The sequence below is a fragment of the Arctopsyche grandis genome, chromosome 10, assembly GCF_051622035.1.
Source record: "Arctopsyche grandis isolate Sample6627 chromosome 10, ASM5162203v2, whole genome shotgun sequence".
NCBI lineage: Eukaryota > Metazoa > Arthropoda > Insecta > Trichoptera > Hydropsychidae > Arctopsyche > Arctopsyche grandis.
The window spans coordinates 28,156,680-28,184,144 of record NC_135364.1 but is presented as its reverse complement, the minus strand read 5'-3'; the positions used below and the strand labels follow the sequence as shown (position 1 = coordinate 28,184,144).

The window sequence follows — 27,465 nt, the reverse complement described above, 5'->3', positions numbered from 1 at the left end:
GTAGTATAGTGTTGTGTATCGGTATACTGTCAGAAAATGTCAAATGTTTTGTTTGTGTATATTTTTTATTTTTGTCATGCATAATTTCTTTAGTTATTTTTTGTTTCTCTTCTTTTCTGTTGTATTTTTGACCATTGTGGCGCATTAGGAATTCCTGTAACGCTACAATGGTCTAAACTTTAAATAAAAATGCCTATTTTTTCTATATACATATACAACTTAAAAGTGAACACTTCCATCTTGGCCTTCCATGTACACTTTTTTTAACATAACAAAAACCTTTTAATATGAAAAAATATTTTTTAATACAGAACAATTAGTAATATATGTATAGACAAAAATAGTTCATAAAAAATCTGGTTAAAAATTAGTCAATATGGAAACATTTCCGTCGTACAAATTTATGACATATTATATGTATGTACATATGTACATATATTCATCTATGTATATTTAAAATATAACCACGTAAAATTAAGCTCATTCTTCTCTACGATCCGTATATAAACTGGAATTATTTGGTTGCTTCGACTTCGGCCGCTGATTCTTGCGCTTCTGTAAGATAGAAAATTAAACAAACCATATAAGTTACATAAATCAAATCGACATATACATAAAACTTAAATCTATACGACGTATTCAAATCACCTATTGAATTGAAGTATTCCACGACATCGGTACGTTTAAACTTGATCGCACAGCCTAAGGGCGTATCCTCGGCTTTGTCCTTGATGGTGATGTCGGCTTTATGGCTGACGAGCAGCTTAACAACCTCCAGTTTTCCAAACTCACTCGCCAAATGCAGAGGCGTTTGTTTCCACAAGTTTTTACAATTTATCTCGACCCCTTTTTCGATTAAGAATTTAACAACGACTACGTTGCCGTGCTTGGACGCGTAATGCAACGGTGTATTCTTAACCGTGTCTTTGGTTTTGATGGATTCACTGTAAACATCGAATATTTTAGAGATCGTAGCGACATCTTTGCGATGAGAAGCCAATATGTGAATAGGTGTTTCCTTCCTCTCACCGAACTTGCAACCGTCGTAGCAATCTTTAATTATCTTGGGGAAGTTACTCGCGTGTTCCCACACCTGCATTACGTGATCTCTGGTTTTAGATCGTTCTAAAGTCTTCACCGAATCCCTAATGACCTTCTCTTCTTCGCCCGCCTCCTTCAGGAACACTTGCAGAGCCCGTTGAGTCAGACGACTGATGTTTCCTATTCCTCGGTCATAAGCTAGTATGCCGTAGTTGCGAATCATATCAACGGAGTCGTACAGTCTGTCTATTTCTTCCGGTACGATCAAGAACAAATCTTCAATATCGATATCGTCCGGTGACAGGTATGCCATGATTTTTAGTATCGGAGCAGCCTTTTTTCCACGCTCGCCACTGATGGGTAATATTTGCATTGCGAGGTGGCATAACGTTATGATTATCTGTTGGAGCATATCGTCAACTTCATTTCCATCTTTAAGATGATTGACAAATAAACCTAGGAAAGGTCTGATTTTGAGCTGTACGGAGTCTTTTTTTCTATTCGCTCTTTTAATCTGTTCTTCGATATAGCCGAGTGATTGTTTAATCGCCAGAGGACTCTTCTGCATCACTGTATTTAATAAGAGGTAATCGTCTTCATTTTCGTTGTTCATATACTTATTCAAATGTTCTACAATATCGTCCTCAGAGTATCCGTTCAGACGCATCAATTTAACATCCTCCCTCTCTCTAGGTCCCCATATCTGAGTCCGAGATGGGACCAAAGTGTATATCTCGTAATCAGGCGAACCTTTAAAAACGATATCTTTCACATCTGCGTCTTCAGCGTGATCTATAATCATGAGTGTTTTACCATTGTTTTTGAAATATTCGTAAACGTCTTCGATGATGTCTTTTAGATCTCGGTCTCTCTTTATTGGCTTTATTTTAACGTTGTCAATCGACTCGTCGACTTTGCCTTCTGTTGGAATCTCGATCAGTTTCGCTAACGCTTCAAACGAATCCAATATGGTCGCGCTGTTCAGAGCATTGATGTAGATGACGTGTTTATAGAACTTTTTTTGTACAACACAGTATTTTCTCGCTAGTTCTGATTTGCCTATTGATATTGAACCGACGAGAGAAACCACCCCGGCTGGTCTATCGGTGAATGCTGAATGTAAAATTTTCAATTCTATACTTCTTCCATCAAATGTTCTTACGGGGGTTCTAACGCGAAACCAAACTGGGTCACCTTTGTTTATTTTTTCAACCTCTTCTTCTGTCATTTTATATTATAAGTGGAAATTGCCAATAAAAAGATAAACAATTTTATTCAACTATCTTCAAGCGGTCAGTTCCTTTCAATCGATGTGTTGAATTTGAATTTTTCCAAACTGTAATCAAATGAAAAAGATATTTGAGCATATAAATATTTTATATATACATTATTTTAACCAGCAGCACAGCATACTTATAACCACCGAGAGGTTCGATCCCGTGAGTTGAGAAAAATAATTTATTCCGAGTATTATCTGTAGTGCTGCTGACCAGATTTGGATATTTGTTTCTCCAAGTCGACAATTTCCTATCAGGGTTTGCTAATTTATGTGATTATTGAAACGTTTCCACATCAAATTGGCAAAAACCATCCTACCCACTATGTCATCAGTATTTGAATATGATTTCAAAATTCATAATCTATATATTAGGGGGACCGAAAAGTAATCAAAAGAATATTCCCAAATTCCCTGTCCGCAATTTTCCTATGTGACGAAGACAGCCAATCTTCAACGATAATTCCTAGATGGTTTCACGAGGATCTGATTCCACCATTGACGTCAGGATATCATCATCTAATTTTTGAGCTCTTCTTTTCGTGCAATCTCTTTGATGTCCCTATTCCTATTTTTAAATTTTTTATACCACTGATGACACTTTTTATTAAGTTTTAGAATATCCCCTAAGTATCCTTGATTGTTTTCACTGCTTCGTTTGCTTTTATTACTTGGTCTAACATAAACAGCATAAAATGACGCAAGTGCCCTTCCTCTATTATTGGTCTCAACATCCTTCCACAGATAGAAATTCTTCTTTTTTAATAGAAACAATAAATTCAACATAATAACTAGAGTACGGACCCAAAACGCGCTGCTCATCGTTCAATTGTTGTAAATGCTTTGTAAAAAAGGTTCGGCAAACCTTTAACAATGCATTTCCAACATTTGAACAATGAACAGCACCCTGGTTATCCGGGCTTTAATAATAACAAAACTTTAAAAGTGTTTACTGGACCGTATCTCGACACAAACTGACTGCGAAGGAGCTCGTTGAAAAGTTTTGATTACTTTTCGGTCCCCCTAATATTTATATACGTAAGTACAAGTTTAATACCATAAATGTCACTCAGGAGCAACCTGAAAAATGGTATAGCTGGGTCCATCGGCTATGCTGCCTTTCCCAAGTATAAATAAATGAATAACTATTAAAAAGGCCAAGAAAACAATTATGTACAATTGTTTTCGGTGATTTCGAGAAGAACGGAAGAAAATTGAATGAAAAAAGTTCTTGAATGGTACCCAAAAGAATGTAAAAGCATGCAAGAAAGGGCACAAATGACATGGATGACTGCTGCTTTGTACAAATACTAACGGAAACTTGTTGGATAGGCCTTCATCCAGCAATGGGTGGTGGATAATTGTAAATGATGATGACACACAGCGGCGGTTTATCATACATTGCCATAGAAAGCAGTATTGTTATTAGATAATGCTCCTTCTCAACGAAATGAACGAAAGCATATTGAAAACAAACGATGGACTTACGGTTACAAAATATTTGCTCCCTAATGTGACATCTTTGATTCAGCCCATGGACCAAGGTGTTATATCATCAATGAAACGGCTTTATCGTCTTCTTAAAACTCTTGTTGAGGAAGATGACAACCTGATCAATTTCTGGAAAAAAATGACGATATTGGATGCTATATACGGAATAACACAATCTTGGTCAAGAGTAAAGCCAGTAGTACTTGTTGGATGGTGGAGAAAGATTCTTCCTGAACTGGAATCAGATTTAGTGAATTCTGAAGAGAATGAAGCAAATGATATATCTGAAATATGTGGATTATTGAAAAATTTAAAATGTTTTGAAAACGTGGATAAGGAAAACAAGGAGTGGCTCAATCATGATTTAAACGCATGGATGATGTAGATGTCGTTTCTTTTGTTTCTCAAGAGGAAGAAAATGAGAGTGATACTACAAGTGAAGAAGATACCAGTGGTTACCTAAGTCATAAAACTAGTACTGAATACTAACGGCCACTTATCTGCTTAACTATGAGCGTTTTTCTTAATAAATAATGAGTAGGGACACGTATTATGGGCATCTATTTTTGTCAATTTTAGCTTTTTGGATACACAGCTCCAACTGTCTTCTTTTGCTTACAGTAGTAGACAAAAGCAGTTGCTTGGTTTCGACTTGGTTTACCATCTATGGTAAACTGCAAGCTCTGTTTTATCTCCTCAATTTCTTCACATAATAAATGAGTAAAGGGATAGGAAGACGCTTCTAAATTGTCTATTGATTTTATAAATTTTATGCAAATTTCACTTTTGTTTGTTATTTTAGCATCAATTAAGAGGGCTGGACAGCAGCGCCTTGTCCATACAAACGTATTATACTTCTCCCTTCCTCAATTATGGCACTAGAGAAATTATTTTTTAATATGCTATGGATATCTACCATTGGGGTGCATCTATCGTTTTATTTTTTTGATTAATTATTTTTTATATGAGCTAGGAGCCGCCAAACATCTATAAAATCGCCTCTTTTTTACACCCACGAAACGAGTCCAGCGTGCTTATTTAACGGTCGATTTAAAAAAAAATACGCCAATAGATGCACAGAAAGTATCTTTCTCATACCGATGATGATTTTTTTTTTAAATTGGTCCAGTTTTGGAGGAGAAAATAGGAGAATACGAAACCTCGATTTTGTCAATTTAAAATACGTTTTATCTGGTCGAAGCGCAACTGTCGCATTCACTCAATATATATATTGATATATATTGTCGCATTCACTCAATATATACATACACTCAATATATATCGAAGAAAGGAACGGTAACAAAATTAAGGTTTCGGGTGTACAGCCCTCTTAAGCATTAATAGCAAAGTGTCCAAAATACGTGTCTCTAATAATGAGTATTAAAATTATGAAACAAAAAAGTTGTGTTGTATATGTGATATTATATTCGAAACCAAGTCAAAATTTGATGATTCGGATTATCCGTGCCCTTCCTCCCCAGCATTAGCCCGGATAATCGAGAGTGTACTGTATAATAAATAAATAAAAAATAAGATTTTGTAAAATCATAATGAAAAACCATCCATATACTGAAAAGCATAGTAAAAAACGATGATAGCATTTTTTTCACTGAAGTGGGGGCCTCAAATTTCAAATGCGCTCGGGGCCCCCATTTACTTGATCCGCCACTGATAGTTGTAGATAAGATTATGGGTTAAGTCAAACCCAATTTTTACTTTACAAACTTGTGAACATACATACATATATTCATAATATCCATAGATAAGGTTATTATAAGAAAAGAGAGTTGATTTTTATTATTTAAATATTTTTTTCATAACCACTTAATGAATTTCATTGAATTTGGGAACTGAAACTTACATATGTATCAAATTGGTTGCATAAATTAATATATACATTGAAGATTGTCTGTTTTAATTTGCTTGGGGAGCGACGGTGAGATTTCTCAGCATTTAAATTCTAGTTATAAACTAATAATACATTAGTAAATAAGTTATATTGAATTGTTGGATGTACACAACTGGAATCAGATTACGGCTAGCTAAAATATAAATGATAAAGTAAACACGGTGAATGTTAGTTGTATAAAATCGAATTTGAAAATATTCTAGAATTTTCAATGCATGCACTTTGAACATATTTTTTCAAGATAAGATTCAATTCAAAAATTGGATTCAGATAATAAAACTTGATAAGAGGAAAATGGTAAATTTAAATTAATTAAAATATATTTACTTTTTTATCATAAATATATATGTAATATATTTTCGACTTCAAGTCTTTTTATTCAATACTAATCTAATATATTCCGATAGTAACAAACGCAAACAACAATCATGATTATGATAAAAAATAACGTTAGATTTTATTTAAAATATATTATAAATACACGTATACATAATTATTGGATATTAATTCAAATGTAACATACTCAGGAAATGAACAGTGCGAGCGTGACTGGTTTGCTTTGAAAGTACAACTGAAATAAAATCTATCCTACATATATCTAAATACATATATAAAAATTGGTATTTCGGCTTATCTATTTTATCAATGGAAAAATCTATTTTCAGCAAAGATATACTCTGTGTTATCAGTTGTTAATACATGTATATATATGTGGGTACTTTTCGATAAATCTCTTCAAATGGAAGTTTACAAAACGTATTGAAAATATTTTTTGTACCAATATACATATGTAAGTTGAATGGCATTATATTGGCAATGATATAAGAAACTTAGAAACACGAATTCAAACTTACTCCTAAATTTTTTTCTATTAATAGCTCGTCTTGTCTTAATTGAAGACTTTTGTTTATATGGAAAACAAGAACTCTCTAGCTAAACAAAATATTAAAGTTGAATTCTATCGACTCTTCATCAAATGTTGTGTTGTTCAAGAAATATACAACCCTGTGTTGGTCATCGTAGGGGGTTGGAGGGTCGAGAGCAGGGGGGGAGGTGTAAGGGACACAATTTACGGTTTACCTAAATGTCTTTCCAAAGTGAACAGACTATTCCACAAGTATGATCTGTTTGACAGTTCTGCTACTACAGGAGTGCCAATCTATAATGCAAAATTGGTGAAATTTAGGATTTAGTGTTCTTTATTATGGCATGAAATGGCAAGTAAGGCGACACATTAGTACTCGATATGACAATTTAAACGACACCTCGCTTACTCGCTAAAGACACACAGAAAGCTATAAGGTACATGATTTTTTAAAAGATAGTTTTGCACTGTAAACGGATTATTGCGCAAATTGCAATCGCGCGCACAAAAATCGAGATCTCAACTGCCAGACATTCCGTATTCGCAATTTTTGTGGACCGATATGAGCGCCGAAGTTCTATTCCGAGCCGCTGAAGACCGATGCCGATATCTTCAAATAATCGACGGGGTGGTTGCCAACGTCCGGATGCGGACAGGGCTGTAGGAATATAGCACGACTTGTGCTATTACGAATTAAAACCAGTGATCTCATCATCAATCCTGTACAAACATGCATAACTCAAGGGCAACGTCCCCTTCGACCATTCCAGAAGAAAGAGTTCATCGCTTGATCGTAAAACGAACGAAACCCAACAGTGATGTCATCAAGCGACCACAACACATGCCTGAAAAGTCGTTAATGCGTGGCACGACCCCATTCTCGCGAGCAGGATACAACAAGAGGAACAGGCCGTTTGTGAGTATGTACCGTTTACCATGCACCATTTTTTTTGATCTTTCGACCTAAGATCTTTCGATTTTCGATCTTTGCCTTCCGATATTTTCGTTTTCTATAATTTAACACTCTGTCTCGTCACGGAGACCAACGGTCAACACACCGATGCGGTGCAAACGATCGAAAAGCGCCAGACAGACTGAAGCACAGATTAACAACACGTGTACCTTATGCGTGCGCACTGCTCGCACTTACACTAAGCGAAATCTACCCGAAGTCCCGACATACCTACCCTGTATACGTTCTGTGCTTCTGATACTTTATTTTCCTTATTAAATTATTAAAAACTCGCCAAAAAGATCCAACTCAATTTTAATAACTACCATTTTAATAATTGCACCTGTGCACATTGAAAGGTTACTCGTCATCTGATGTGCAATTTTTAATTCGTGAAGTCGAGAATTGCGTTTAAAGCAGCCATCCAGTTAATCTGTGGTTCAATCTGTCTGGCGCTTTTCGATCGTTTGCACCAAACCCTCAATACACCTGTCCCGCGAACTAAAACGTTTTTCTTACGGACGATTACGAAATGTATATCGAGTAATAAAGATCCTTGAACGATAGCTGCAGGGGCTGTATATATGCGTGTGTATGTGTGGATGATCAGTGGCTGTGTATGTGTCGTCGTCTCGATCAGCTTGCTCTGGAACGGTGCGGGGTGGGGGAATTATACAAAAGACGGTTAGGATCGGTTAGGATCTTGTTTTTATTGATGAGTTGATGGCCGAGACGGGGAGTTGCTCGACACCTCTGCCCCTTTATGGCGGGGGCTGTGGATTGAGTAGGCTGTGGCTGGTCAGGAAGGGTAGACCAGCCACGCCAAGACCTTCTCGGTCGGCGGCTAGCGGGCGTCTGAGAGCTCGCCGTGTTCGAAGCTTGGGTCGAACACGTGGTCGAGCATAGTCGGTAGACATAGTCGGTGAGGCACGACTATGGAAGAAGCCATACTCCTCGGAGGGTTTCTATTATGCCAATGAGCGCTCGCCGTGATCAGACTTGGGCGGATCACGGGGCCAGAGTTCGGGGCTTAGTTCGAGGCCGGCTTTTACGAGGGACGCTGCATCTGGCGGTCCGCGCCGGGATCACCGGGCGCCGGACCCACGGGAGAATCTAGAGCGACTGACAGATGGTCGGTGGAAAAGAGGGAAAACAAAAGCCGAAGCCGTAAGAGGACAACCAACGGCCATGAGGGCTTTTGGCTCGGACAATCCTCTTCCAAACAAACACAACCGCGTGTCTCTATAGGCCGTGGGATACGGTAAACATACCACTTATATTCCTGCGCTGCCTAAAATATATATGATTGTATTATTTTTGTTTTAATTTGTTACGTTTTTTTAGATACATATGTTGATCGGTCAGTCAGTCATGGGATTGTTGGATTCGCATCGAACAGTTGGTAGTGCGCACGAAGTGACACCTGACACTGTGACAGCGCGAGAACGAGAACGAGAACGTGAACGAGAGAGCGAGGCTACCGGCTATTGAGTCTCCGGGGAAACCGGCTTCCGGCCACCGAATTGACACTTGAAATGCTTTCGCAGAGTGAGGTTTCGCCCTCAAGCGGGGGGCGCATCCGCCTCTAACTCCACCCCACTCGTCCCACTCGTCCCAATCGTCCCACTCGTCCAGCCAAGTGCAGCGAAATGGAGCGCGTGAGGGTGGGCGCTCGGAGATTCGCAGAACGCCATCTCACCAGACGACGCGCTCTCCTCGTCCTGGTGGTGGCCGCGTTCCTTCTCCTCTACGGCAGACCCCTTCTGAGTGGCCTCACCTCGTCTACCCCGGCCGGACCCCACTCGGACAGCCTGCACGCGGCTCTGCGCCACCACGACCAGGCTCTTCGCGACAGAGACGCCAGACTACACACGTCCACCGACAGATATGTGCCGTACCTCGCCAACGGACACATCGCACTCACCTACACCTCGGATTCACATTTCGCCATCAAAGAGGGACGGACCCTCGCTTTGCCTCTCTTCTTCCATCCCATCGTTCAGGCCAACGTGCCCGACTCCGAAGACGCCACCCTCACGGATTACAGGTCCGGAATAGTCTATAAGTATTCCTGCTCTCCGTACGGCTACGACGTCACTCATTCGGCCTACGCTCACCGCGCTATACCCTCTCTACTTGTGCAACAGTTGCGTTTCTCGAATCCTACCTCGGCCAATATACAACTCTCTTTAAAGATTCCTAGGATTTCAGAGTGGTCCACGGCTGTGAAGCAGACTGTTCGGCTGCATCACGGGATGGCGGTGCACGAGTACGATGTTCACACCGGCATGGTGGAGACTCACCAAGACGACGATTTAGTCATAGCGGTCAGCGTAGTATCGACGCTAATACAACCGACGATAAGCCTGAATCCCGGCACTACGATCACTCTCAATTCATTCACGGTGGTGCAGTACGGTGAGCCGATTCCGAGGAGTAAGTACGCCGAGGAGAGAGACGTTATAGAAAAGTTGGCTTTAAAAGATATGGAGCGAGCCATAGAAATATATGTCGATAAGAGTTCAGATTTGAAAACGCTCCACACTGGCATTTGGCAACAGCTTTGGTATACCGGATTCAGTATAAGCGAATCTTTAGCCGTTGACGCGTTGAACGGCGATAATATCAACGCTACCATTTACAACGTGCTATCTCAAGTTAGGACGTTAGAGTACGAGGAGGGAATATCGGTCGTACGTAAGGCAGATATTTTGAGGACGTTGACTTATGCCGAGGGTTGCTACGAAGGGCATTACACTTTGCAAGCGGACAATCTGTGGAAGCCTATGGAGAATTTGATTCAGATTAACAACGTGGTCGGAGCGTGGCTGTTGACTTTGGAGAAGCAAGGTTGCCACAATTTGCTGAAGGCCGGCGCCAGCGGGGTCATGCAAGCCATGGTGTTGAGCTTCGGCGGGCTGCGCTTCAGCAATCAGCACCTCGAGTTCAAGATCCATCCGTCTGATCTCCATCGCGACTTTCACTTCAGACGCATCAACTACGGAAACCTGACGCACGTGAACATTAGTGTGGTCGTGCAGGAGGACAATAAGGCCGCCCTGTACGTGGCTTTGGACAGGTCGGATAAGAGTTATTACGCGTGCGACGGGGGCTGTCTCGACAGTCCCATTCAGCTGGGACCGTCTCGGAAGTATTTCCCCGTGAAGCTGACCGATCCGATCACGCCCGTGCTGTACGTCACGTCGGACAAGCAGCACATGGAGGATCTGCAGCACGCCATACACGTGAAGGAGGTGGTGTTGGCTCCGGCTCACGAGCACCACGTGATCGCACTTCACAGGCACGGTCACAGCCTGGGCGGTCTCTCCACGCTCTTCTGGGTGACCATTTGTTTCATAATAGTCGTTTTCCACTTGTTCCTCTGTCGAATCATCGTCACTGAGTATTGCGATTCGCCGGATAAATACCGAAGACTGTATAGTAAACCTTAAAATGTTTTGAATTTATAAAGACTTCAGGGTATTATGAGATACTGCATACGTGTACACAGCAGGTAGCGTATAAATGGTACTTCAAAAGCAAAACTCCCTTTAATTACAGTAAATCCTTGACTTTGTTCAGAAGGTTTTTGCTTAGTCGAAGAACCGCATGGGTCAGTTTTCCATAAAACCGGTAGCAATGTTTTGAAAGCATTCTTTAAAGTATTGGGGTTTTACTTCGGCAAATTAGACGCAGTTTGATTTTGTCGGTATTGAGTACTTCCAACAAGAAGAAAGATAGCTCATCGGGTGTCATGTTGTATGATCGATCAAATCCTTGTTTCTATTTGTATGATTGACTTCATCTTCATACATACATATGTAAGTATGATCAATCAGATCTTCATCTCTGTTTGTATGATTAACTTCATCTTCATACATATGTAAGTATGATCGATCAGATCTTAATCTTTGTTTGTATGATTGACTTCATCTTAATACATATGTAAGTATGATCGATCAGATCTTCATCTCTGTTTGTATGATTAACTTCATCTTAATACATATGTAAGTATGATCGATCAGATCTTCATCTTTGTTTGTATGATTGACTTCATCTTCATACATATGTAAGTATGATTGATCAGATCTTCATCCCTGTTTGTATGATTGACTACATCTTCATACATATGTAAGTATGATCGATCAGATCTTCATCTTTGTTTGTATGATTGACTTCATCTTCATACATATGTAAGTATGATCGATCAGATCTTCATCTCTGTTTGTATGATTGACTACATCTTCATACATATGTAAGTATGATCGATCAGATCTTCAACATGGTCAGTTGAAAATTTTAACGCTTTAGTTCTCCAAAAAAAAAAAGGCTTCATATCCATATAACCAATACATATGTATATGTGTGTATTTTCTATTTCTTTTATTAATATGCCTCTTGGCAATTATTGTGGAACTTATCATCCGAGCATAACGCTGATAAATATGACTAGAATAACTGTGAAAGTCGATAAGCCAATCTTTTAAGTCAGGGACTTACTGTTTGTTTATATGCTCGTTTTGAATTTTATTCCATCGTAAAATGCAATAATTGAATGCAATTACATGAATATTTTTCTGTACAATATATACATTTTTTTTAGGCATAAAGGTCTATTCATACTATCCAGCAGTTCACGGCAACAGCACAGCACAGTAGCTCATGTAAACGATAGTTTCTATTCATACTATCCAGCATCTTACGGTTTCGGCACATTCAGACAAGTTTTGGCGGAATATTGTCACAATATGACGCTTCCGAAAATATTCATATGCGCATGCGCACTTTCGTTAGTGCACTCGCTACTATGACGTCACGTCGTACGCGAATATTTCCACAGTGGCCAAAGAAACGCTTTTTTTTAATACGTTACGGTGACATGTACTGCTGTACAGTATGAATAGATTTTTTCAGCTATTGTTGTTACGTCTACGCCACGTTAGACATGAATGTGTCCATATTTTCATACTGCTGGTTACATGCAGTTGCCGATATGTGCGGTGCTAGTATGAATATACCTTAAAACGAAAATCTATTAACTCGGATGTTTTGTGAAATTGTATTATGAATTTTATTAAGTAATCAAACTCTACCAAAAGCTATTTGGAAAAGTGTTTTAACTAATTGACAAAATTATCGTATTACTCATAAAAAGTGTGATTTAATAATACATATTTTTACATAAGATTAATAATTTATTTTCTAAATAAAACTACTCAAAAAAACTGGTTCATGCAGTTGATTGATTTTCGTTTAATGCCAAAATATCATTGTTAACAAAATGAAAAACTTTCTGCTGTAATTTTATTTACATATAAACACAAAGTATTGAAAATGGAGTACCATTTTAATTTGCCTACTTTGTACAAAGAAAATATAATTTTCTCTTATTTTCACTGTTCTTATGTTTTGTTTTGTTTAGTATTGAAAAAAGTTTTATTTCAAACACTTAACCCTTTGAGTGCCGACGTCTTTTCTGTTGAAAACCCACAAACATTTCCAACTAGAATTATTTAGACATCAATGGAAAGCATCAATGGAAAGCATAAAAATTGTAGCTAATCCAAACAAACCCTAGATAACTACCGCCGAGGATTTCGAGTTTTGTAAAGGTCTGTTTAGATTATCTAATATATCTTGCAACAATATAAAATAAACAACATAAGTCTATTGATGAATGTATTTTTCCAAAACTAGTTCCATCTTCTTCATTGTTGTTTAAATGTAATGCTCACAATCTAAAATGCTCGGCAGTTAGGTATTTCCATCGGGTAATCGTGCTATGCTTATAAGTTCAGAAAATTCGGTGTAAACTAGTCTTTATAAACATTGACACGGATTACACGACCCATTTTTTTTCAATACTACCCCTTTAAAGGCTTATTAGCAGGTAGTATTCTTGTTTACTTTGTACATGCTTAATATACAAAGCCTATCGGCGTTTTACAGACCCATGGATGTGTTAGCAAAAAACCGATCGGCGTTGATCAGCATTCAAAGGGTTAACGATTGTTCTTGAATGTTATATTATATTTTAAGAAAAACATTTTATCTTCCACGTTATAACCAGTATTATAAATGCTTGCATTTATTAATATAACATATGTTAAATTGTCTTCGTTTTCATTTCGTATGTTTATTATTATTGTTCTTGTGTTACAAAAAGTTGTATTGTAGATACAAAACGCTGTGCAAATGTTTAAACTTCGTCATCTGACCTTGTCATACATTCCGTTTCAAGTACACTACCGTCCATATGTTTAAGACCAAACCTATAACTCGATTTCTAATGTCCATTAAAATAATTTAGCGTAAAATAGTTCAAAGAAATGGGTATCATTTGTTTCCCTACACCCTTGGATTTAATTTGAGCAAAAAAAAGCAGGGATTATCCCATTGGTTTGTTGTTTTTTTTATATAAGGGTTCAAAATGGGCTCAAAGACACCGCGTGACGAATCGACACAAGTTGCAATTCGACAACTCTACTATACGCAGTTTATGTTACGAACTTTTTTTGTTATTTTATCCTGCTGATATGACATCGAAACAGTTCAAAATAATAAACCCTAAATGAATTTGGTTCAGTTTAATCTGATCAGTCAGACTTTGAAGTCGTATTAGCGAAAAATTTATAATACATAAAGAGGACAAAAATTTTTGAATAAATATGGGAAAAAATAAAAATCTCACCATGGAAACTCGAGGAGCCATTATTGCTCTTTACAAACAGCAAAAAACCCAACGATATATCGCCGAAGATCTGAATATTTCGAAGACTGCAGTACAACAGACGATAAAAAAATTCCAAAATTCTAACAACATTATGGATTTATCAAAATCAGGACGTCCCAGAATCACAACACAAGCATTGGATCAACAAATTATATTATTGAGCAAGCGAAATAGAAGGATAACGGCACCAGAAATCGCCTCTGACATAGAAAAGACAGCCTTCAAAAAAGTATCGGTCACCACGGTTAAACGTCGGCTGATGGAAGTGAAGCTGGGAGGGCGCATAGCAGTAAGAAAACCATTATTAAGAAGAAATAATAAAGCGAAAAGACTAGCTTGGGCTCTTCAGCATCGTAATTGGTCAATTGAAGATTGGTCAAAAGTGATTTGGTCCGATGAATCGAAGTTTGAATTGTTCGGTTCGAAAAGACGAGTTTACGTCCGGCGCACTCCCCAAGAAAAAATGATGCCAGACTGTGTGCTGCCAACAATCAAGCATGGTGGTGGATCCATAATGATATGGGGATGTTTCTCAAGAGCTGGAGTTGGGAATTTAATCAAAATTGATGGAATTTTAAAAAAAGAAGGGTATTTGAAAATTTTAAAAGAACAAGTTTTGCCGTGCGGCCGGAACTTATGTGGGCATGATTTTATATTCCAACAAGATAATGACCCAAAACATAAATCAAAGCTATGCATGGACTTCTTACAACAAGAAGAAGAAAAAAATAATTTAAAAATCATGAACTGGCCTCCTCAATCCCCCGATTTAAACCCAATAGAACTTTTGTGGGACGAATTGGACAGACGAACCAGAATCCATCGCTCAACATCCATAAATAAGTTTTGGAATCATCTACAGGAAAGTTGGAAGTCCATACCTCCCATCACACTTCAAAATTTAATAAATAGAATGCCGAGACTATGTGCAGCAGTGATTAAAAGTAAGGGTGGGTTTTTTGACGAAAGTTCAGTTTGACGTTTTTATTTTTTTATAATTTTATGTTTATTAATTGTTGTAATATCTCTATTTATTTTAATAAATGCGTATTTTTTGAACATAACTGAGTTTGTATTTTTTAAATTGGTCCAAAATTGTGTAAAATATGCTCCAAAAACACTTTGGTCTTAAACATATGGACGGTAGTGTACATATTGAAAACACACTTACGAAATAACATTCTATAATTGTATTAAAGCGCACACTTGTCTCGGTGAGAAACGCGAATAATTTGCACAAGTGGGACGAAAGTATTTTATTTTATTTTATTAATTGAAAAATCAACAGACAGGATGTACAGAGATAGGTATAAAAAACACAAAAAGTAAATAAATAATATATGTAAAAATATCGCATAGATTTATTACAATGCTCATTTCCTATACATTTTACTTGATATGATTTTTATTAATTATAATATGAGTGCGTTTGAAAAAAAAAAAACATTAGTTTTAATGTGTAATGTACATAAATATCGTTGAGAATTTTTCTCCATAATGCTATACGTGTGTAAATATGTAATATATGGCATAATTTATAAAAAAGAAAATAGTGTTTCGATTCATTGAACCTTTCCTATCCCCGACGAGGTGATTTAATGAAACTCAATGGATAAGTTATATGTTGTATGTATTTAAATACAGAGCGCTAATAATAAATAATTTATAATATTTGATATGCAGTTAATGATCTTCTTCACTCTCCGTATTTGCTGTGTTGCTATCGACGTTCGTCACCAGACATGTGTGTGCCGAGTCGTCGAAGAAACACGTGACTATCAATCTTTCGATGACACAGACGTACGGTTCGTCCGAGTATCGGTTGCGGATGTACACCGATCTTGGATCTTCGGAGAGGATTGCCGATATCATAGATTGAACTCGCTGGCTTGACGTCTAAAATCATAAATAAATAAATTAAAAATAACGTATTATTAGAGACACGTATTTTGGACATCTATTTTTATGAAGAGTTTAATTTTAAATAATAAAAAATTAAAAAATAATAGAAAAATTCAAATTTAGAATTAAAATTACAACGAAAAAAACATGAATATAAAAATACAAAGACAAAAAATATGAATATAAAAATAAAATACCAATCAAAATTTATTAAAACTCAACATGGAGCTTATTTCTACAGATTCTTTTTTGAGATTCGTGAGACGATCGGTAACAATTATATTGTATTTACTAAAATACTTTTCAGCATCCACACTATTGACGGGACACCAAATAGATTTTAGAGCTGCACAAACAAACTCTTCATATTTAATTTTTGTTGCCATCAATAATAGCAATATATCCGGCGTGGATTCACTTTTTATATTCTCTATTAATTGTCTAAAAAAGTGCTGATATCCTTCCAAACATTGAGCCTCTGTTAATACATTAAACAATGGCAGGTTTCTAAAAAACAAAACTATTTCTTTAACATTAATATTAGACTTTGTACCTTCCACAGATGGATTGAATATTTTACTCAATGTTTGGAGGATTTTTTCTCGTTTAGTTTAGTTTAGTCTCGAATAGTTTTTTCTCGTTTAGTCTTGAGTGCGAGTCTAGTTTTAAGACGCTTTTTTGAACAGCCATTTGGATACACAGCTCCAACTGTCTTTTTTTGTTTATAGTAAGTAGTAGACAAAAGCAGTTGCTTGGTTTCGTCAGGAAAAACACCGTCTATGGTAAACTGCAAGCTCTGTTTTATCACCTCAATTTCTTCAGATAATAAATGCGCCAAGGGATAGGAAGACCCTTCTAAATTGTCACTTTTGTTTGCATCAATTAAGCATTAATAGCAAAATGCCCAAAATACGTGTCTCTAGTGATGAGTTTGGACATAGGACAATTATGATGATTATTTATTATTTCGAAGACTTCGATTAAGTCGCCTCTTATTCTTCTCATCTCAAGTGTTATTAATATTAGCCAAAATCTTTCATACCAATCAAAGTGCCAGGGCGGTGACCTGGCTTAAAAATAAGTACCAGGGCGGCGACCTGCCCCTACTACACCACTGATTATATATAATATGTATATGTAAGGTTGGAATTGAACGAAAGGCTGATGTAACGGTATGTTACGACTGATTGTGAGAAGGGGATGAAAAGGGGCAGAGATGTTACGGTTAGTCGCAGTTGGACCTGTGCTCCGTGCGGTTGATCGCTAAACCACTGCACGTATCATCTTAACCGCTTAGCTGCCCAAAGCGCCTTAAGGCGCAAACAGCCGTATCTATTATACGCTCAGCGCGTCGGCTGGGCGTCTAAGCGGTTAATAAATAACATGACTGAAAACGCACGTGTTTGGTCTTCACCTCAACTGCCACATCCCAACCGTGGTCCTGAACAGCGTCATCTGTCAGGATTCTCTACCACATGTATATGTAGGGTTGGAATTGAACGAAAGGCTGATGTAAAGGTATGTTACGACCGATTGTGAGTAGGGGATGAAAAGGGGCAGAGGTGTAACGGTTAGTCGCAGTTGGACCTGTGCTTCGTGCGGTTGGTCGCTAAACCACCGCACGTATCATCTTAATAAACAAAATGACTGAAAACGCACATGTTTGGTCTTCACCTCAACCGCCACATCCCAACCGTGGTCCTGAACAGCGTCATCTGTCAGGATTCTCTACCACATGTATATGTAGGGTTGGAATTGAACGAAAGGCTGATGTAACGGTATGTTACGACTGAGTATGTTACGACTGATTGTGAGAAGGGGATGAAAAGGGTCAGAGATGTAACGGTTAGTCGCAGTTGGACCTGTACTCCGTGCGGTTGGTCGCTAAACCACCACACGTATCATCTTAATAAACAAAATGACTGAAAACGCACATGTTTGGTCTTCACCTCAACCGCCACATCCCAACCGTGGTCCTGAACAGCGTCATCTGTCAGGATTCTCTACCACATGTATATGTAGGGTTGGAATTGAACGAAAGGCTGATGTAACGGTATGTTACGACTGAGTATGTTACGACTGATTGTGAGAAGGGGATGAAAAGGGTCAGAGATGTAACGGTTAGTCGCAGTTGGACCTGTGCTCCGTGCGGTTGGTCGCTAAACCACCGCACGTATCATCTTAATAAACAAAATGACTGAAAACGCACATGTTTGGTCTTCACCTCAACCGCCACATCCCAACCCTGGTCCTGAACAGCGTCATCTGTCAGGATTCTCTACCACATACATATATACATTAAATTATGCACGGATCAATCTTACTCTGTTGCCCATCAAAAGTTCAATCTGTCTGGAGCATTCGTCGGAGAATTGAACATTCAACCTCGAAACGGGAGCGTTCGATATCCAATTAGCAATGCGGATTCCTATAATGTAATTGAAAATATGATTTAGAAACATACGTTTTAAATAATGCATAGTAAATGCAACTTTTATTGATACCTGATGTTTGGGCTGGTGAAGGGGGAGAACTTCCTTCGCTGCCCTCGGGAGCTTCTCTTTGAGATACCAAACGCATCGGTGATCTTAAATAAATAGTTTATGTGTTAGAATGTTGAGACGGTGTTTGAAAAAGGTACGGCTATGATGAATGACCTGTCGAAGTAGTTTTCTTGGATCGAGTTCACCGGCAATGCGTGCGTGTCGTTCAGGAATACATCATCGGAATCTCTTCCGTCCAATACGCGAATGTGGGGCAGGTCTGCTTGTATATCGGATTCGTTGGCTAGGTTGTTGGAAGACGCTTCGCCGATGAGTAATCTATCTGAAATTGACGGAATGCCTTTTGATCGTTAGATTTCAAGTACATGTTGCTATTTGTACTTGAAATCTAGAATGAAAAATTCTATTGATAACTGACTTACCTCGATAAAATAAATGAATATTTGTTATTAATCCACAAGGATAGTCGAAATATGATTTTTCTAAGTGAAATTTTATTTAATTCTCATATAAAGACAATTTAATATATTTATCCCTATTAATTCAATTCAGATTCGTGTAAATACGAGTAAATACTAGTACGAGCTTTTAGCTCGCAATTTTAGCAATTTAAAATTCAGCACACTTCCAATTAACCCTTTTAAACGAAAACAAAAAATAGTGAAGCCAGATCACTATCCCAATAAACATCTTTCAATAGAAAATACTCAATATAAAATAGTATTAACAGTGGGAAAAAAATCCCAAATGAAAATATGTACTTTTGACTTTTGATTTATACTAGACGACTACTTACAAGAGATTTGAAAGCGGAAAAGTACTATAAATGAAAGATAAAATACCCGAATATAGATTCCAATATTCAATTGAAAGATTTTGAGACATCGACCGAACAAAACTAAGATATAGAAAAATCGCGCGATTTAAAAAACACATATATCTCCGAATCTCGAGCCAATCAACATTTTTTATTACCAGATTCGTATTCACTGGGCATAGATCTATAAGAAAAGTCATATCTCGTCTCTGAACCAAAAAAAAAGTCGTCATTTGTCGAACAGTGTAATTAATAAACATAATTAACACCCGTCTGATCGCATTTATTACGATTTGCTACAAAAGAACTGTCAAACTGAATGAAGGCTCGCTACCCGCTACAACCTATTACAATGAGTTATTATTAAGTTGAAATGTATCGTATTCGTATTAGAGTATAGAAAATGCCAACGTGTTCAGTGAAATTGTGTTAAAACTACTCAAGAAAACATAAAAAGGCGGATGGCATCACATATCATAAGTAAGAATTAATATATAATGTCTTCAAATATAGTAGTATTTTAACATTAATGAAATATCAGCGCGATGTATGTAGTGTTCTATGTACTGATGGAACAGCGAGCGACAACCTCTGCCACAGGTGTCACTAAATGCACGCGTATATCTTGTTGGCACTGAAGGAAATTCAGAAATCGACATTAAGTTTAAAACTACAAACAATGAACTAAATATTAAAGTGTCAGCTTTAAAATTGATCCTTGTGGAAGGTTACTAATGTTTAAATATTGTAATAGTTAATGATGGTTTTATTATAGGAAAGAATATGGGTATTACCCATATCTCTACCCCACTCCTTTCCTTTTGGGCATGCTTTGGTATAATTCCCTTGAACTTCGGAGAAACTTCTCATTAATTCGTTTCGTTCTCCTGCTCTTATGTGGTAATACGTCATGCCCGTTGTTGCTGGAGCAGTTGGGACTTTATGTCCCTAATCACTATGTGCGTGGTGGACATCATCATTTGCTGGCTGTACCTCCTGCCCGCACAGTCCTTTTTCGAATGGCTCTTATTCCAAGAGCTATTCGACTTTTTAATGAAATCGATGCTGCCGAGACTGAATGTGATATTTTCCACCTTAGTGAGCGTAAATTGTCGGAAATTACTCTAATCCATTTATCTGGTAGTCTGCGCTCATCATTGTTTTCATGATTGATTGTGATTTATGAGTGAAATTTTGATTAACTCTCTTCCATTTGGGCCTTACAGGGATGTTTTGTATTTGTAGTTGTTTCTTACATATTTATTGAAACTGGCTGTAGGTGCAAGGCATTCCTTATGCTATATTTTATTTGATATTTTTACTTTATCTGTTATTATTAAATGCTATTTTTTATGTTTATGTATGGATGTATTTATGTTTATGTTCAAATGTATTTTTTTTTATGTATAATTGATGAGTATATTATTTTCGTTATGTATTAATTTATGTTTAATTGTTATTTTGTTTTTTTGGGTTATATTTTTTGACCATTGTGGCGCTTTAGGAATTCCTGTTATGCCACAATGGTCTGTTTAGAATAAAATAAATAAATAAATTACAGTAACATACATCTGTAGTTTAATATAGTGTGTATACCTAAATATTTTAGTTATAAATAAAATAAAACTTCAGTGCATGTACATATGTACATAAACTGGTCGCTGACCACTGCCAACCGCTGCGTTCTTTCCTTTTTTTTCACCACTTCCCCGCTAGTTAAACCACTCAGTTAGTGGCGACAAGATCTCCAACGAAATTTGTATGTAATGGCATATCTAGGTTATTCTACATCTATGATTTTAATGCAATATAATGCCTGTATATATTCATAATTGGCGAAATTTTGACTTAACAAACTAAGTTATTTAACATCATTAGTTTTGTTTTTGTACATATTGTGCAAAAGAATCACTCACACGGGCCAGTTCAGTCGTTTAAAAATATCAATACCTTGAATGTCAATGTCCGTGTCTGATTGGTCTTGCAGAATGGAGTCACCGTCTTCGGATCTACCATCGGACTCCCTCGGGAGTCTCTCCCATTGCAAATTTTGATTGGAATGTTGAACAGAATTCACTTGACTAGGATACGGAGTGTCGTATTGAGGTACATACGGCTTTATATCTAACACCGGGGTACCATTCACCATATCAACACCGGAGAATAAAATACACTCACCTGGAAAATGATTTTTGTTAATAAAAAAAAAAGCACATTCGTTACTGTATACGTGTTTTATATATAGTTTACCGTCGATATTGTCTATTTTAACGAGCGATAGTCCAATTGGACTAGGTCTATGTGGTGACCGAGTGGCGAACACACCGGTTCGTACGCCGTTCAATCTCGGCGGTGCCACTTTGGCTCTAACGTGAGTGTTTTCATTCGAGTGGAAGTGGAAGAGTATCCTGGAAGTGACGTTGAGAATTACGATCAATCACGATTATATTTTGTGTGAACGTTTGCAGTGTTATATTACATATATACTAACCACATGTGAGAGAAATGTTCCAATCCTTCCAGAGCATGATGAGGATTTGTCAACACGCCCGTTTCCAGCCTGACGATGCCTTGAGATTCTGCCAGAAGGCCAGGTTGTCGAGGAACGCCTCTTTTGTTCGCGAATCCAGTTTCAATATAGCCAATGATTTTGAATGGAAAATCAGATTCGGCATTGTTCGAGATAGCTGTTACATTATTGTTGGACGTGGTCGGTTTCGCTGAAAAGTACATAATGTTGTACGTCTATCATTAGAGATATGTAAATTTTATTTGTAGCAGAATTCATCATCATCATCATCACAGCTGGATGAAGACCTCTTCAACACGCTTTCACTGTCTCTGTTTTGCGCAACTCTCATCCATCTCACACTACACTTTTCCTAATTTCGTTTACTCATCTTCCCCGCTATCTTCCTTTTACGCTTTTGAATTCTCTTGGGTACCATTCAAGCATTTCTTTTATCCACCTTTCGTCCATTCTTCTAGCCACGTGGCCCGCACATTGCCATTTCGGTGCAACTTAACCGTTTGCCCGCGGCCGTCTTCTATGGAACCTTTGGGCGACAAGTCTGTAGCGCGGCTGTCTTTCATAGAATTTCTGAACTTTGCACGGGATTTTCAGCCTTATATGCGCCTATTTCAACTGTTTTAAGGTTCACAATTGGTTGAATATATTACTGAGAGTTGAATGACATCTATTCAATTTGCTTAAAATGAATATATTAGTTTTTTGTGGAACCGTACTGAAACCTCGTTTATGTGACGTCACGTCTGTTGAACAATGGCGACGATACGTCTCAATTGTATGAAGAATGATTATTTGACAATTAAGCCAAAACTACGAGATATATTATGTATTTTATTGTTTAATATAATACTTTATGTGTTAATTAACATATCTGGTTACTTGAGTAAATATTAAAATCTGTATTTAAGGTCGAAAACTTGATTGCCAAATTCGCGAAAAAGGTGCCGCGTATAGGACTTGTTCGCTATATTTATTGCCGCGGGCAAACGGTTAACTATGCGGTCTACCTTCACGTATCTACTTAAGTATGCGATCTACCTTCACGTTTTTACTTTAATATGGGTCTCACTGTCTGAGTTCTCGCGTGTGACAGTGAGACTGAATAATACCGACCCTAACAACCTAATCTTAAATGAATAGGGCAAACCTTAACTTAACCTAACCTAACCTAACCCTTAAATAAATAGGTGTTGGCTGCTAAGATATGTTTTTTTTGTGAAAATATTGATGAAATAAAACTAAAAAAAATATATATATCTTAGCAGCCAACACCCAGAGAAATGATATAATAATACATAGAAGCGCCCTTTCAAATACATTTATTGTTTCCATAGCACGTGTACCGTTTCCATAAATACGCAATATTGTACACGTACGCGTATGCTAGCTGTCGTCAAGACGCTTTCATGAAAACTTTCATATACGATGTTAATTGAATAATATAACCAGTAGCGTGTTCTAGTGGTGAATGTTGAATTATTTCGTACTTGATGTTACGAGTTCGATTCTCCGCTAAGTCTCGTTGTTGGCCAGACCTTGATTTGTCTAGGTCGATCGTTTCTTATCAGAATTTGCCAATTTTTCTGATTTTCATTGAAACGATTCCTGTAAAATTGGCGTTTCCTTCCCAATTTTCTGTTGCGAACCTTTAGTTATTGCTATATCTTAGGTTTCGCCATATTGCTCACCATAGATGTCTCTGTGGTTGTTCATCGAATATAAAAATTCGTATCGTTACATGAAAGTTATTCATCGTTATTTATCGTATTAATACGATATTTGTAATATCTGACGATAGATGTCAGATATTGATTAGATTTACATGTATCTATGTAATGATTGTGTGGACCAGGAAGGCGCATTTGGGGTTTACCTGTTAAGCCTTCCTGGTATATTTGTATATATGTATGTAAAATAAATATGTTACTTAAATGATCAATTTACTTATAAAAATGTATCCCATGTTGTTTATTGTGTGTTTTTGAACGCATCGTGCAATTTTTAACGATGCATTTGCCCAAAGAAATTTTTATCGGACATACATACGTCGACCACCAAGCATCAAATACGACTGATGCTAAAATTATTTAGGAATGTCTGTGGACAATCGTCACTTGACAACAATATAACGCTTAAAAGCCATTTCTATTATTATAACATTTCTCTGCCAACACCTATTTATTTAAGGGTCAGGTTAGGTTAGGTTAAGTTAGGGTTGGCCCTATTCATGTAAGATTAGGTTGTTAGGTTCGGTATTTTCTTCGCTGCTGACGATATTTTGATAGAAATGCTTCGACAACATTATGGGCCGGCAGTAAAAAGCAAAAATTGTAATAAACAGGTCGTTGCTACGATACAAAATAATAATCGACTGCGATTCAAAGGTAGATCGCATGCTATGGTAGACCGCATACTAAAGTAGCACCGCCATTTCAATCTCTTCACTCTATCTATGTCATACTTTTCACCCACGTGTTCCGCTCCTGTCTTTCCTCGTTATGCCGAGCATACTTCTTTGATTGCATTGAAGTTTGTGTAGCATCTTGGCGTTTAGCATCCAAGTTTCACATCCATACGTCATCACTGGCAAAACGCATTGATCGAAGATCTTTTTCTTCAGGTAGAGTGGTAGAGGAATTGTCACAGAGATTGGATTACAACACTGGGATTTCGCACATATATATATATATACCTTTTTCCTACATATACCCATTCTACTGTTTCCGACATTTTAAAAATCCTTTCTTTTAACAATCTTTCTGTCAGGCGACGACATACTGATGCGATATTCTTCTTTAAGCTCATAAATGGTTTCCTTGATTGTTCTGATTTACTGAATAAGGTTAATTTCAGAATCCCAGTTCGGTACTCTAGACGCGTTGCACTCTTTTCACTTGATCCTTTCAATACTAATTCCCAAAAATATTTTTATCTGCAGCGCGTTTATCGTATGTTTAACGGAGAGCTGAATGAGGTTGATCTATTTGGTATTTCCCTACATCAATTCAGGTCTAACATCAAGAGAATCTTGACCGATTGATTCATTTCTTCTCCTATTCTATTTTTCCAATATTTCCAATATTTTTATACTTTAGTTTAGTTATGTAATGTGCTATTTAATCATATTATAGCTTTCATTCTTTTCCTTTTCATTTGTTTATTTTGTATTTACCTTTTTCATTTGTTTTATATTTGTAAATTTCAATTTCTTCTTATATTCTATTTTATAACCTTTTCCAAATATTTTAATACTATAGTTTAATTATGCAATGTTCTACTTATTTTGTCATGCCTTTATTCTTTACTTTTTAATTTGTTTTCCTCATATTTATCTTTTTCATTTTTGTAAAAATCTATTATTGGACTCGGATGTTACATATATTATTTATTTACTATTTGTTTTTTTATACATATCTATGTACATCCTGTCTGTTGATTTTTCAATTAATAAAATAAAATAAAATAAAATATTGTATGAAAGAGTGTGACATAGTAAATTTATATACTTGTATCGAGATAGTTATACAGGTAAGCAATAGTAAGGAAATATCAATGGGCGAATTCAACCGTACATTGAATAATAGAAAATAAACATTTGTAATACCTTCACTGCTACAACGGATGCACGTCCAATGTTCTAGTGCTAGTTTTATTTCGTCCACGTCTTTTCTGTGACTGTGTCTCAATGTGATGAGTTGTTGTCTGGTAATGAGTAACAAATTACATACAGTTAGTAAGTAGTGATATATATATATATATATATATATATATATATATATATATATATATATATATATATATATATATATATATATTTAATGAATAAAAAAAAATCTAACCTCAAATTTCTCATTTCATTTCGAGCGATGGCGAGCTGATTGAATAAATGTTGAAGATTCTCCTGCGATCCCATTTTGACTACATCTGTCTGTCACTGTTGATGTTATTAGTGACGTCAGCACCGGCACTGACAGATGCTGCTGATACAGAAGTGCCAACTCATGGAATAAAAACACTTTCGTAGAGCTAACAACTTAGGGTTGCCAGATGGTATCCAAAAGGAGGACATGTCCTCCTTTTCCATGTTTTGTCCTCCCGTCCTCCCTTACCTACTGTAAGTCCTCCTTTTTGCTAAACATCGGGCGGGACTGGCGGAACATAATTCCGTTCTGGAAATTTCAAAGATACTTCAATCCGTACTTCATATGCTTCCTAATCGAAGAAACAACAATTTTTTGCCACTAAGCGTAAGAGAACAGCTTCGTGATAATGTCGAAGCCGAGTCCATTTCCAACGAATTTTTCAGTGTTTACAAGGCTTGTGAAGATTACTTGATGGAATTATGGGGACTGATCTAGTTGTGAAGGTGTTCTTCACCACCAGTCCGCCATGTATTATAGACGAGTTCGTCTGTGTTTTAGTAGTTATTACTTCTGTTTGTTTGGATAAGGTACTTTTATAGTTGACACATACCGTAATACTATTAATTAACGAAAATAATATTATGACTTCGACTTTACAGTCGGATTAATTTCAAGAAAATACGTTAGTTAACTCTACAGTGCATAGTGATTCTAATGTATGTATATGCACCGTTGTGCATTTTTTTGCATAGAACTTTGTGTGTCAGAGATTTTTTACCTGAATGCATTTTTTCGATGCGGTGCAAACGATCGACAAGCGCCAGACAGATTGTACCACAGATTAACTGTACGTGTACCTTATGCGTGCGCACTGCTCGCACTTACACTAAGCGAAATCTACCCGAAGTCCCGACATACCTACCCTGTATACGTTCTGTGCTTCTGATACTTTAGTTCCGAAGTTTGTCTTATTAAACTCGCCAGAAAGATCCAACTCAATTTTAATAATTACCATTTTAATAATTGTATGGGGACTGATCTAGTTGTGAAGGTGTTATTCACCACCAGTCCGCCATGTATTATAGACGAGTTCGTCTGTGTTTTAGTAGTTATTACTGCTGTTTGTTTGGATAAGGTACTTTATTGTTTGAATATACACTTGTGTATAAATATGTTGTTGAAGCACCTGGAATCGTAGTGTTCTCGAGACGGCTATTGGCTGTTGACTTGATGTCGTGATGGCCGCTGGATCTGCAATGTGTCATTGCTCTGGATCCGGCTGAGTTGCAAGCGTTCTTCCATTGTAGGGTAGTGTAGTGGTAGCTGGTCAGATGCTGGATGTCGACTGCTGTCGTGGTGGTTGCTGAAGTCTGACTAGTTGTTGTCTACTCGTGGTGGCTGTTGGAGCTTGACTGGCTGTCAATGTAGCATGGTCTGCTGCTGTGTGTTGACTGGTCTGCTGCTGTGTGTCGACTGGTCTGCTGCTGTGTGTTGACTGGTCTGCTGCTGTGTGTCGACTCGTGGTGGCTGTTGGAGCTTGACTGGTTGTCAATGTAGCATGTTCTGCTGCTGCCTGTTGACT

The 27,465-nt window shown here is 37.3% G+C and overlaps 4 protein-coding genes across 12 annotated transcripts; 2 read left to right on the top strand and 2 right to left on the bottom strand.

Annotated features, from left to right (window-relative positions):
* Positions 1-73: 73 nt before the first annotated feature.
* Positions 74-8,658, bottom strand: LOC143918401 (uncharacterized). Of its 8 annotated transcripts, none has more exons than XM_077440307.1 (5): positions 6,798-8,658; positions 4,012-4,092; positions 3,806-3,937; positions 649-2,377; positions 74-555 (listed from the first exon to the last, which is right to left on the bottom strand). In XM_077440307.1, the coding sequence occupies exons 4-5, from the start codon at positions 2,267-2,269 to the stop codon at positions 515-517; spliced, it is 1,662 nt and encodes a 553-aa protein (XP_077296433.1). In that variant the 5' UTR covers positions 2,270-2,377; positions 3,806-3,937; positions 4,012-4,092; positions 6,798-8,658; the 3' UTR covers positions 74-514. The 8 variants fall into 8 exon arrangements, with proteins under 8 accessions (XP_077296433.1, XP_077296434.1, XP_077296440.1 ...); XM_077440308.1 differs by having other exon boundaries at positions 4,012-4,065; positions 6,798-7,730; XM_077440314.1 differs by having other exon boundaries at positions 4,012-4,043; positions 6,798-6,969.
* On the top strand, positions 8,317-15,806 carry LOC143918400 (uncharacterized protein KIAA2013 homolog). Its single transcript, XM_077440306.1, has 4 exons — positions 8,317-8,795; positions 8,879-11,607; positions 11,671-13,774; positions 15,415-15,806. Exon 2 carries the CDS (start codon positions 9,184-9,186, stop codon positions 10,984-10,986), a length of 1,803 nt encoding a protein of 600 aa, XP_077296432.1. The 5' UTR covers positions 8,317-8,795; positions 8,879-9,183; the 3' UTR covers positions 10,987-11,607; positions 11,671-13,774; positions 15,415-15,806.
* Positions 15,539-27,465, bottom strand: LOC143918402 (tRNA (adenine(37)-N6)-methyltransferase). Of its 2 annotated transcripts, XM_077440318.1 has the most exons (10): positions 27,070-27,465; positions 25,860-26,189; positions 25,625-25,722; positions 21,982-22,210; positions 21,741-21,898; positions 21,441-21,668; positions 18,827-18,995; positions 18,674-18,756; positions 18,494-18,597; positions 15,539-16,163 (listed from the first exon to the last, which is right to left on the bottom strand). In XM_077440318.1, the coding sequence occupies exons 2-10, from the start codon at positions 25,931-25,933 to the stop codon at positions 15,951-15,953; spliced, it is 1,356 nt and encodes a 451-aa protein (XP_077296444.1). In that variant the 5' UTR covers positions 25,934-26,189; positions 27,070-27,465; the 3' UTR covers positions 15,539-15,950. The 2 variants fall into 2 exon arrangements, with proteins under 2 accessions (XP_077296444.1, XP_077296442.1); XM_077440316.1 differs by having other exon boundaries at positions 25,860-27,465.
* LOC143918406 (uncharacterized) lies at positions 19,726-21,059 on the top strand. Its single transcript, XM_077440323.1, has 2 exons — positions 19,726-19,970; positions 20,046-21,059. The coding sequence occupies exon 2, from the start codon at positions 20,318-20,320 to the stop codon at positions 20,657-20,659; it is 342 nt and encodes a 113-aa protein (XP_077296449.1). The 5' UTR covers positions 19,726-19,970; positions 20,046-20,317; the 3' UTR covers positions 20,660-21,059.

Coding starts and splice junctions, on each gene's coding strand:
- LOC143918401 (XM_077440307.1), bottom strand. CDS start 2,269: ATGACAGAAGAAGAGGTTGAAAAAATAAACAAAGGTGACCCAGTTTGG. Junction 556..648: donor GGAATACTTCAATTCAATAG/GTGATTTGAATA, acceptor TCTATCTTACAG/AAGCGCAAGAATCAGCGGCC.
- LOC143918400 (XM_077440306.1), top strand. CDS start 9,184: ATGGAGCGCGTGAGGGTGGGCGCTCGGAGATTCGCAGAACGCCATCTC.
- LOC143918406 (XM_077440323.1), top strand. CDS start 20,318: ATGCTTTGGTATAATTCCCTTGAACTTCGGAGAAACTTCTCATTAATT.
- LOC143918402 (XM_077440316.1), bottom strand. CDS start 25,933: ATGGGATCGCAGGAGAATCTTCAACATTTATTCAATCAGCTCGCCATC. Junction 18,996..21,440: donor CACGGACATTGACATTCAAG/GTATTGATATTT, acceptor CGTCAATTTCAG/ATAGATTACTCATCGGCGAA. Junction 16,164..18,493: donor AACTTTTGATGGGCAACAGA/GTAAGATTGATC, acceptor TTATGATTTTAG/ACGTCAAGCCAGCGAGTTCA.